At 42.6% G+C, this 12,118-nt stretch overlaps 1 protein-coding gene across 3 annotated transcripts in view; it reads right to left on the reverse strand.

Moving 5' to 3' along the window:
- Positions 1-12,118, reverse strand: part of LOC115103956 (egl nine homolog 1-like) — a 39,810-nt gene that overhangs the window by 21,670 nt on the left and 6,022 nt on the right. For 2 of the 3 annotated variants that reach the window (XM_029625025.2, XM_029625026.2), the window contains exon 2: positions 1,463-1,582. In XM_029625025.2, the coding sequence (XP_029480885.1) occupies positions 1,463-1,582 (120 nt within the window). Of the gene's footprint in view, positions 1-817; positions 1,345-1,462; positions 1,583-12,118 lie in introns of those variants that run through there. The other variant, XM_029625027.2, reaches the window with a different exon arrangement.

A 12,118-nucleotide genomic window follows, 5' to 3' on the forward strand; every position in this document is an offset into this window, starting at 1 on the left:
ACCCCACTAGCGGATTCCAAACTGATAACTCCCTATCCCCTTATTCACGTTCATTCTTTCAGATCTGAGAGGAGGGTCAGCAAAGGCAAAGATCAGGGGAAAAGAGAAGGGGGGGCGCTATCGGATTAGAATTAAGGCCCACAATGTCAGAGTGGGAGTGTGAGAGGAGCTGCCTGCCTGTCATCCCCATTCCAGCATAGTTTCCACCTGCAATCACAATGTTCTAGTGCCCTGGGGTTGGTTCTAGCAGTTATTGCCCCTTCCTTTGGTGCATGAATGCCTGTGTGTGTGGGATTGTGAGCATTATTTGTGCAATTACATGAAAATGTAATAGCAGTGAGTGCCTACATTAGCTGTAAATTATGCAGACTGTGTCCATTACATGTTTTCCGTCCCAACAGGACTCCAGCCGTGCTTTTGTCATCACTTGTCACACTGTAGCATGTATGGTTGCCATATTAGAACAGATTCACAAGGTGTTGGTGTCCATCAGAGGCTGTCCTTATATGGACACCATACATATGGTATGGAGTCAGTTACCTGACGACTCAAACTGAGTTATTTCGCTGCTCTATCATTTGCTACACACTTCAGTCAGACTGCCATTGTTAAAGTCGTCTGTGGTGACGTCAAAATGAGGGGTGCTTTACAAAACAAAGTCATCAGTGATTGGATCATCTCTAACCAATCAGAGTATCAAAGCCAATGATACATTTTCAAAATGACTTCTGGCTCTGGCCCAACCCACTGGTCTCTGGAGCAAGGAGTTTCAGAAGCCAGGCAATGGAGTCATTGTACAGTATGTGTGGGATTCATCCATAGCGTGTCAGTACCTGTTTAGACACCCCCCTTTCCCCTCACTTTATCGATCAACACTTCTCCCCTCCGCATAAACTCATTTAGTGGGCTGGTTGGTGAACTTTGGAAGTACATCCAGAAACTGACCTCTAAAGGGTGACTGAAGTGTGACTGGCATGGAACTTATTTAACTAGGCAGGTCAGTTAAGAACAAATTCTTATTTACAATGACGGCATGGAATTTATTTAACTAGGCAGGTCAGTTAAGAACAAATTCTTATTTACAATGATGGCATGGAATTAACAAAGTCAATATACAAAGCCACAGTGTTGTCCCAGCAGAGAAAACTGGTTGCAACGACGTCATTATGGCATCTTTGATTAATAGGCCTTGTATAGGTCTACTGTTTTTTTTTTAAGGAACCAGAAAAATAAGGAACAATATTTTTTTTACTAGTTAGAATTTGACCAAAATATGTAGTCTTTCCCACGCCATCTTCATCTTGTAATGAAAAATACTTCTTTACCCGGTGAAGTCTCCACAAACTGAAAATCAGTTTACAACCAGAAAAAGGCAAATTTGGGGTTTAGTAGCAGAAAACATTTAAAAAATCAACTAAATATTGGACATAAAGTTTGCTTTCAGTTCATTGTATTGACATACCTTAGCCTCCCAGTCTTTATTGAGATAGTAAATACACGTTACACATCTCCCATCGCCGTTAGGGTTATCCACATGACGTACATACCCAGTCCCATTGCCTGGGTAACAGGCCACCATGGCCTGAAAAAGAACATGAGAAGGACATGTTAGGAGGAAATATTTTGGGTAGCCATTTTGACAGTGTTGTAAAAGTTGTCACAAGATAAAAATGCTTCCCAACAGTAGACATACTTTCAACACCTATTTCTGAGATGTCCATTCAAGTCAGCAATAAATTACACCGGTTGAGGATATCATTGCAGATGCAATTCAGTTGCTTGGCTGTTGCTTCCAAATTCATTTTTAAATACATTTTGTGACAATCATTACAATGCGTTTCACAACAAATGATTAACGCATAGCCAATTGGGTTAAAGTGACCCCTTTTAACAGGCTATTCTATGTCACTTCAGAATACTTGCCTCCGTGATTAGTCTACACTCTGATAAAGCATATAACAGAACAACATATTTCCTATTATGAAATTGTCATGTCATTTAAGAAGTCTCATTGATTCATAATTGATAATACTGCTGTTGAAATTAATATGTGTATAAAACGTATTTACAAAATTATTCCCATTCAATACATGCAAACAAAAAAGAGAATCACAAACAAAAAGGGGAGCTTGTTATTCATAATTGCTGATATGTGAAAGACGAGGCAGAGAGGAGATTGACACGCTTGCTGGGCTGATTTGAAAGGAAAGAGGCTAATTGGAGTAAGTTGTTTTTGCTGTGTCATCGGTCTGGCCTTTACTTCAAGTGTTAGAAAACAATGATTTGTTATGTCGGTCTCTGGGTCACACGCACAAGTTGTTACGTAATAAACCGTGGGTGGGAAGAAGAAAAAAAGCCAGCTGGATTATTTTTATACACAGATACATCCTCTGTATTTATTTATTTTTATAAATGGATACATCCTTTTGGTTCTCGGGTATTGCCACGGGACCGGGCCAAAGTGGAGGGACAAACACACACACACACATACACACACACACACGTGTATTTTGCTCAGTCATTGGAGATGTATAGTACTTCCAAGGACATAGGCTATAATTGAGTAGTCACAAAGTAGTATATTTTGTCAGACTTTATTTGGATAGTCCCATATAGATGATCTACATATCAAAAGAGATGGCACTGTGCTCTGATATTGATTCATTCATTGTTAGGAAAGAGCTTGCAAAAAAGGCATTTCACTGTACTTGTGCATGTGACAATACAACTTGAAACTTGAAAGTACAGATGGTCAAACAAGGCAACAGTAAACATGTCGTCCCCCATGAATGATGCCGCACCCCCCTTGGTTCAATTAGTGTCATTTTGTAAATGACAGATCTCTGTGGCAAGATGCATCATTCACCCAAGTTGAATCAAAATCGGGCCAGTGGTGTCTGAGATATCGCATGGGTTAGCTACTCATATCCCTGAGCATGTGTGCCAAATTTCATGTTGTTTTAGGAAAATATTGTGTTGAGAGACTTTTGTCCATAGATGTCACATTTTTTGCGTGAGTTGCATTTTAAGTGTTTTTCACAACATTCTAAAGGGTGGAAAATCCCTGGGTTCCTGAGGCAAATTTTAACTAGCTTGTTAAAGCGCCACCATCTGGACAATCAGTGTAATTTTGTAAATGCCGGATCTCTATGGCAAGACACATCATTCACGCAAATTTTCATCAAAATCAGTCCAGTGGTGCCTGAGAAATCATGTGTGGCGAACAAACATACTGACGGAAGGGGACTCATTTAATCATGGGGGACAACTATCTGTTGATAAGCAATTGCTTGCTAAGTTTAAGATTAGGGCTAGGGTTAGTGGATAGTTAGTTGAAATGTTGTTGACAGTTATTGAACTGTCAACTACGGAACATCTACAAATCATATACAAACCACTTATTTTGGACTATCCAAATAAAGTGTTACCGTATATATTTCATATCTAATCACAGAAACAGGAGACATTGATGCTACAAATCTGTTACCATTCAATTCCAAAGTATACAAACTGACAACACTCTGAATTCGACCTGCTTTCCAAACAATATCCCTGTCAAGTTCCTATAGCAAGTCCTCTTCAATTATGTTCTACAATAATCATAACTATGCTAAACTAATAACAGAATTCCGATAGGTCCTTAGACTGTCAACAAGGGCCAGAGTGTAATTCACCACCCCACAGGACTGTATGATACTATGACATGAGACTGCTTACACTGCCGTTTTCCCCAGATCGCTGGGCTCTCTCTGTATGTGTTTATTTGTGACCTGGAAGGCCTTCTGATCTCTTTTCCATCTGTGGAGGAGGGAGGAGGACGGAGGGGTGAGATGAGCTGAGGGGAGGGGAGAGGGGGACGGGGACGGGAGGCTGTTAACCACCAGGATGTTCTGCACGTCTCACGTTCACGCCGCTCTGCCAGGGTCATTTCCAGATGGTGGAAACCCCCTCGTCTTTTTATTTAAGAGAGGCCCACACGCAAAAGAAAGGAAATCAAAGGGAGGAAAGGGGGTCGGAGGTCACGAAATCGGTCACCGGCGCTCTGGGTCAGGCCTTGAGTCTAACTGGTATAGGCAGTGGTGACCATAGGTGTGTGTGTGTGTGTGTGTGTGTGTGTGTGACAGATGACAGCCCCCACAATCCATTATTCCAACCATTAGTGCTGTGCAAGAGCGATTTCCATCGAGAGAGGGCATGTGAATGGAGAGAAGGGCGGGTGAGGGGGTTGGCAGCCATACCGCCTTCATACAGACAGTGCCCATACTAAACCTGGGGTTGCAAAATTCTGGAAACTTTCAATAACTTCCCTGGTTTTCTAGAAATCCTGTTTGGAGGATTATGGATTTTCTGCTTATTCGCTCCTGAATCTGGGAATCCTCCAACTGAGATTTTGGGAAAACCAGAGAATTGATTCAAAGTTCCAAGAATGTTGCAACCCTACACATACCTTACTATGATACAACAGCAGTCTACAAAATACAAGAAACATCTTACACTGTAAGCACTTAATATGCATAACAAGACTGTTATGGGGGTTGAGAGTCATTTGGTAACTGTGACCTGAAATTTCTGCTCGTTACTTTATTTTCCAGATGTTTAATGAACGCTTTATGTTAACAAAGTTGGTGATCAGTTACATTGTCTTCTGCACTGCTGCAAGCAGACGTGACAAAGCCAATGTATGCGTTATGGAATAGAAATGTATTGGAGCGAGGTACTCGCTTACTGTAGGCACAATGCATAAATGGGTCACAGCTCTGAACTGTATAAGGCCACATAAATGGAATAGGCTATATTGCACTTGTAGGCATTGCGCACAATACACTTCAACACTCCAGTCTTGCACACTTGGAGTGTATCTGAGTGAGTGTATCTGTATCTGAGTGTAAATGTCTGAGTATTCCTGTGTTTGTGTGTCTGAAGGTAAGGCTGTCTGTGCATATTTCAGTCTTTCTGTGTAATTGCATGGTTTGAAAATGAGTGTGTGTCTGTGTGAATGCACCTCAGTGAGTGTGTCAGTGTGTGCGTGAGAATGGTCTGCTGCTCTCTCATCCTGCTCGATCTCTCACACGCGCCACCTCCAGAGTAGGGTTGGGTAGTATCCAGATTTTCATATCGTGATACCATCCTTCTCTCATTCCGGGATATTACCGACATAGCATACAAGCGGGAGCTAAAAACGCAAGAAAAGCTAATTGGCCTTCTATCACCGGAATGCTAACAACATTAGCACAAAAAAAAAATCAAAGACACTGCTAACTGCTAATGAATGAAAAACAAACAAACAATTTGCAAAGGGAAATCGAGCTCATAAAGTTACCGAAAGTCAAGAGAAATTGAGAAATTGTGTAATAAGAGAAATAAGAGAAATTGTGCAAATGAACAAAGTTCTGATGCATGCTTTTCTGAAGGAAGAGCAGCATGTGAACACTGAGCAGATGGGAGAAAAACGGAGGAGGGAAGAAAATGCTAATAGGAAGCACATGGGAAGAACTGTAGCTGTGCAAATAACTCATCCAGAGTTTGACTTCCGGCAGAAAGGCATAATAAGATATCTGGTGAATTACATACAAGCGTAACTTCATCACCTCATGTGCGCCACACAACTGAGACTCACCGATATACATAGAATGCTATGGACTCACCAGCTCCTGCTGTGCTATTTAAAAATAAACACACGCCGGCTCATCTGTTCTGGGGAAATATGGTAAGCTTCATAATGTGACAGGTAAAATGAAGAACTCAATCTGCTTTATCTCCTAACATATAACACAAGTTGACTGCAGGGAGGTACAAATATTCACATTTATTGAAAACTTAATAGAAATTGTTGACAGTATTGAAAAACCATCCTGTGGCTTTGTCCAATACCCCGGGTATACCACAGGAGGTTGGTGGCACATTAATTGGGGAGGACTGGCTTGTGTTAATGGCTGGAGCGGAATTAGTGGAATTATAGCGGTTCTGTAACAACAGACGCTGGGTGACGAGATGCAAGTACAGTGTGTGGATTTAATAATAAATTGACATGAAACAAAACAAGAACAGCATCTGGACAGGAGAAACATTAACATCAATGCTGACTCGGGAATGAAACTGAGGAAGTGACAAATATAGGGGAGGTAAATGACATGATGGAGTCCAGGTGAGTCCCATAATTAAGCGCAGGAGAGCGTAACGATTGTGGCAAGTGTGCGTAATGAGTGAACTGGTATCCTCGAGCAGTACCCCGTCCTCTAGGGGTGACACCTGGCGTCCTACCTGAGCGAGCCTGGCGGGCCGGCCGAGGTGTGGGAGCCCGACGAGCCGGCCGAGGCTTGCGAAACTCTCAAGCCAGCTGAGGCATCCCCGATTGTGTCGGTAGCGGCACCCGGACCCAATGTCACCAAATTTTTTTTATAAAAAATAAAAAAAACTCTGCTTCCAATTGGTGAGTCAGGATTCTGTAATGGTTCTGTAAGAAGAGACGCCGGGCGCGAATTGAAAGTACAGGGTGTGGTTTTAATAATAAATAGACATGAAACAAAACAAGACCAGCGTCTGGACAGGAGAAACATAACATCAATGCTGACTTGGTAAATGAGGTAAATGACGTGATAGAGTCCAGGTGAGTCCCATAATTAAGCGCAGGTGCGCGTAATGATGGTGGCAGGTGTACGTAATGATGAGTGAACTGGTGACCTCGAGCACCAGAGAGGGGGAGCGGGAGCAGACGTGACAGGAACGGTATCAAATACATCAAACACATTCTTTCCATGTGTTCGATGCCATTCCATTTGTTGCGTTCCAGCCATTATTATGAGCCGTCCTCCCTTCAGCAGCCTCCACTGCAGTATACGGTATAAACGGTATACTGCCCAAGTTACTCCAGGGTGAAGAGTGGCTGAACTGATCTAAACTCGGCGGTGGCTGTGTCGGCAGCTGGAGCCCATCCAGACAGGATTTATTTTAATGATCGCGCTACGTGCGGTGCGTGAGGCTGCCTGTCTGTCTTCTAGCTGGCTGCTGTTCCTCTAGCGGGGAGTGGGGACCTGCCCTGGCACTAGAAGAGCATCCAGGCCAGGCTCAACCGGTGTTGGAGTAAACACATATGTTATGGTCAAAGGGAGGGAGGTTAGCGAGCCAATTGAGGATTGAGACGGGTCATGCACAACCCCCGCAGTGTGCAGTTTACGTTTAATGAGTTACTGTATGACACAGACACTTAGTGTTGTTTGAGATGGAGGACCTGAACTGCCTTCAAAGTGACCTTTTAAAGTGAGACTGACTTTCACGTCGGTTGTGCACTGTTTTATGCCTTAAGCTAGATTTACTTAAAGCAGCTGTTTTAAAAAGCAACTATTTTCACTCTTTCAATGCAACTTCACTTATAACAGGGAGCAACTCATCCATGTTTGAAATTGCATGCAATATCCAATTCAATCATAGTCAATAAATATGCTCTTCTTTATGGCAGTGTTCTACAATTTAGGTCCTGGGGACCACCAAGGGTGTGGACATTTAAGTTCTATCCCAGAGCTAAACACACCACATTAAAACTTATCAGGGGCGTGAATGTGCAAAAGCTGTGGGTCCCCTAAGATCACGACAGAAGAGTATTGCACTACTGTAAGAATTTGCTACAACAAGTCGTGCCATCATATCAAAGCTTTCTGTGCAGCTGGAGACGAAAGTCGGTAGCCCCAATTCAACCATTGGTAAAGCAACGTTATTTCAGAAGCACATGAGAACCCATTTGGACCAGGATTCGTTTGATTTTCACATACGAGCTGCAGCACAGATAAGGAGTTCAAGCACTCAAGGATTTTTAAAAAAGGACGTTGCTATGATGTGAACATTTCTTAAATAACCTCTCAAACAGAGTAACATAAAACTCTTGTTTCCTGTCAGTTTCAGACTGTACTGAGGGGGACTTTCCACGGGGAGTCTACAGAGCCACTGTGAGTTCTGGGCGACTGGAGCAGCCTTGGTCTTCTGAATTAAAACAACGGGGAAAAACCGTCTCTCCTTAGTCTGTGCATCTCCACCTTAGAATGTATAGAGAGGCATTGGGCATTTCCTAGAGCTCCAGCACCGACCCACCACCAGGGAGGAAGTATAGGCTGACAGACCCAGAGACACCAGGGTCGTGCTCATTAGGGCACGCAACGGAAAACAATTTTTGCCACGAAAAATGAAAATGTGTGTTTCTTATTGGACGCTGACCCTGTTCTCAGCCTGTTTTGTTTACATTCCCTAAATTGCTGTTTTAGCACCCATTAGCCTTTATCTCCTTAGCCTGTGAGGGTCAACCCGTTGCATCGCTGCCTGTCCAAACAAGCCCCTAAATTAATCAATAGCGCTTCCTAGACAGGAGAAAAATGGCGAGAAAACTGCCAGGACTGGTTCAAACAACCCTAACGCAGCCTGTAACTCACCAAAGGCTTTTGGAATTTTATGAGGCCTGAGTTAACCAGTATAGACAACCAGGAGGAATTATGCCATAAGTTTCCCATTACCACGTGTGGACCACTGCATTTTGTAGGTCCCCATAAGTAAGATTCTTTAGGAAGCACAGGTGGATCCCAAATTTATGCAATGGGCCATGTTAAGGGGAAAGGGATAGTGTACAATTATTTGCCTAGTAACTTGAGCATTTTCTCATTGTCTAGTAGGTGCTAACATGCTATTGTGCTAATGGCCAGAGAAACCAGCATGGCCCTGCTGCCTGTATCAGTGTCTGCAGGAAGTACTGCTTCGGCGCTTCTGGAAACATCCTGTTGTAGTGCACGGCCACAGATGACACAGGGACCAGCTGCATTGAACTGTTGCCAATTTCCTTGAATGTGTACAAAAGTGTATCTGGTGTTGTGCATTTTCCAAATATCGCCTAGTATCTTCCATTTGTTCCCAACGGAATAAGTCTATCAATTGCAGTTGACATGTCCTTCGAACTGTCAAACAGAAAAGTACACAGGAAAATCTCCTAAGCAATTTTAACACCCACAGTGTTCAAATAAACACTTTCAACATGTACATATAATTATCCGGAAAAGCGTTAAATTAAAACTTTGAAAAGTGTTGATAAATGAACACATTTTAAAAGTCACAGTCCATCAATCAAGAACTTTAGCGTGTTAGGCTCCAAACACTTTGGGTGATAATGTATATTTCAAAATAGTGACAAGAGACAACACATAGATGTGCAATATTTGGTGGCAAATAAGTCAAAGCCTTGCAATCACAGAAAGGGGACATTTTCTTATCCTTTAAGACCTTGACAGAGTGCATTTGTGCAAAGTCCTCGGACCGCTGGAAAACAATCAGTTAGGAAACAATAATGTAATTCTTTTTTTATTTGTTAGCTGATACGGCAGGTCCCAGGACCGCTGGAAAACAATCAATAAGGAAACAATAATGTAATTTAAATAAAAAATTGTTAACTGATACGGCAGGTCCCAGGACCTCTGGAAAACAATCAATAAGGAAACAATAATGTATTTTTTTGTTTTTTTGTTAGCTGATACTGCAGGGGAGTCTGAATACTCGCCGCACAATATCATGGTCAGTCTGTTTATTTTCCTACTGTTTAGGCCTAACACCCGGAAAATGTTCAAATGAAACCTTCAGGCCTGGACACTGCTCTGCTTCTCACAAACTAATGACTGAGGCAAACGTCCAATTATTATAGAAAATAAACAAGCTTGCAGGGCGGATTACTTCCTATCAAATTTCTCTTGAAAGCCCTATCTGTACTCTAGGTAGAGGATTGTTTTCCTTTAAGATCATACCATAGTGTTATTTCCAGTGTAGTATTGCTGTAATTTCATATTACTTTGAGATCTTGACACCAGATACCAATTCTAGTAACCACAAAAGCCGGGCTTTGCTTGTAGTGAAATGTTGTGTTTGCATTCCCCACGTCAACAACAGAACCAATCATTATAGATAGAAGATACATCACATCAAGACACAGAGCATGTTAGGGCTCCAAAAGCAACATTCTCAGAGCAGTTTAGACGTTTTTGGTTTGGTTAGACACTCGGATATAAAGTTCACAGACCTTGAATCTGGGGCTTGCGTGACAAGCAAGCAGAGCTGCACTGTTTTCCACAAAGTTGAGCTTCATGCGTGCGTCTGTCTGTGTGTAGGGCCTGATAAGGGAAGCCCTCCAATCTACAGTCCAAACAGTCAATCTATCAGGGGTCATCCTTCTTCACAGCTGTGACAAAACAAGTCACCTAGCTAGCCAACAGTGTGGAGAGAACTACAACAGCTCGAAGGGTTCAGATACACATACCCAAACAAAACCCATCAGTAACTGACACATCAGTGTATTTTTTTCTCTAATGGTCAAACAACTTAAAGAGGCTATATGTAGCATCTGCCCGGAGGTGCTCTTGAGCCAAAGGAAGTACCCTAAATGGACAGAAATAACCCATTGTCCAGAAATGACCTCATTGGACAGAGTGGCACATCACAACCATGAGAAAAAGCATACATTGTTTCCCTAATGCTATTAAATGGATGTGTGATTTCATAAAATAGGAAATGAATGTATTAACGTATAATATGCATATGAAACATGCAGACAACATCCAAGCCAAAATTTGACTTAAACATTGACAAAACTAAACTTCCAATGTGTATCTTTAAGGCAACTGTCCTCTAAAACAAAACACAACCTTTTTGAGGCATGGGCGCAAAGCTGACGGTAAAGGGGCGTTCCTCGCATGCAGGAAATGTGAAGGTCGTCCTGGCGATGGATGACTCAAATACAGCCTATCAGTAGCATTGGGTGCAGCCTGCCAGGAAGTCCCTGTTTAAAGAAATGGACTCTAGCTTTTATATCAGAGAGTTCAGAACAATAGAGAGAGAAGATACACAGCAGTTTGGCTGTGGGCCTGGGGACTTCAATGAACCCCTGGCGAGAACCTATAAGGGCCACAACAGATGCATTAGTCCTCCCGAGGGGGACAGATTGTGGAATGAAGTAGAGTTTGGCAGTAGAGTACCATTAACAGGCACAAGGGGCAGCAATGCAACTCAATCGAAGGTATTCGAATTGCTTTGCATTTAATTATTTTCCATTGTCTTGTAAAAATTGCATCACCTGTCAACCGGTTAACAGTACACACCAACTCTGTATATAGAATGGTTAAGTCTTCAAAGTTTTCCAAGAGATTAGACTTAATGAGTGCATACTAGCAGCGTGGTTCAACTGGTGTGTGTGGATAGACTGGAGGAATAACACTGTATTATAACCCTAGAACAGTTCTGTCTGGTGGAGGGGTGAAGAATGATCTCACACACAAGTATAGGTTGCGTTCCTGCCCAACTAGATGTGTACCAATGGTTGTGTGCCATATCATTACCTGTGCATCAGATGGCTATATCATATGATGTGGGTAGCTTATATGTTAAATACATATCCAAGCATAGTAAGGTCTGGCATGTAATGAAGCAATAAAGTCAGGCAGGAACTCAATCATAAAGTAGGGGAAACATCGAAATCAACGATCCGTCCAACACCGTCTGTGGTCGACCATTGCTCACAGGTGTGTGCCGCACCCTCGCCGTTAGTTGGACGTGAGCGATTGGCCGTCATTCCCAAATTAATGTATAATCTTGTTCAGGGCGGACAAAGGGTAAAGAATAGTCAGTGGCCAGCCAACGCTGAATCCTTTCTGTTTTAGGCTTAACACTTTTGACTGCCCCCTACGTTCTTGACTTTTCCTAAATAAGTGTTAGAATGGTTATCCCCCGTTGCCCCTGCTTCTCCCCACAGTTGAAAGGGGGGGGGGGGATACCTAGTCAGTTGTACAACTGAATGCCTTCAACTGAAATGTGTCTTCCGCATTTAACCCAACTCCTCTGAATCAGAGTGGTGCAGCGGATTACCTTAATCAACATCCACATCTTCGGCGCCCGGGGAACAGCCTTGCTCAGGGGCAGAACGACAGATGTTTACCTTGTCATACCTTTCGGTTACTGGCACAACGCTCTAACTACTAGGCTACCTGCCATGCCCATCACCCCAATAATTGACTCGAAACTAAACCGAAACTGATTGCACACATATAACAACAGATTAAATAAATGAAGTAAAGTATAATGGGGGAAAAGGGGGTAAATGGGT

Source organism: Oncorhynchus nerka, linkage group LG21 (assembly GCF_034236695.1).
Source record: "Oncorhynchus nerka isolate Pitt River linkage group LG21, Oner_Uvic_2.0, whole genome shotgun sequence".
Taxonomy (NCBI): Eukaryota; Metazoa; Chordata; class Actinopteri; order Salmoniformes; family Salmonidae; genus Oncorhynchus; species Oncorhynchus nerka.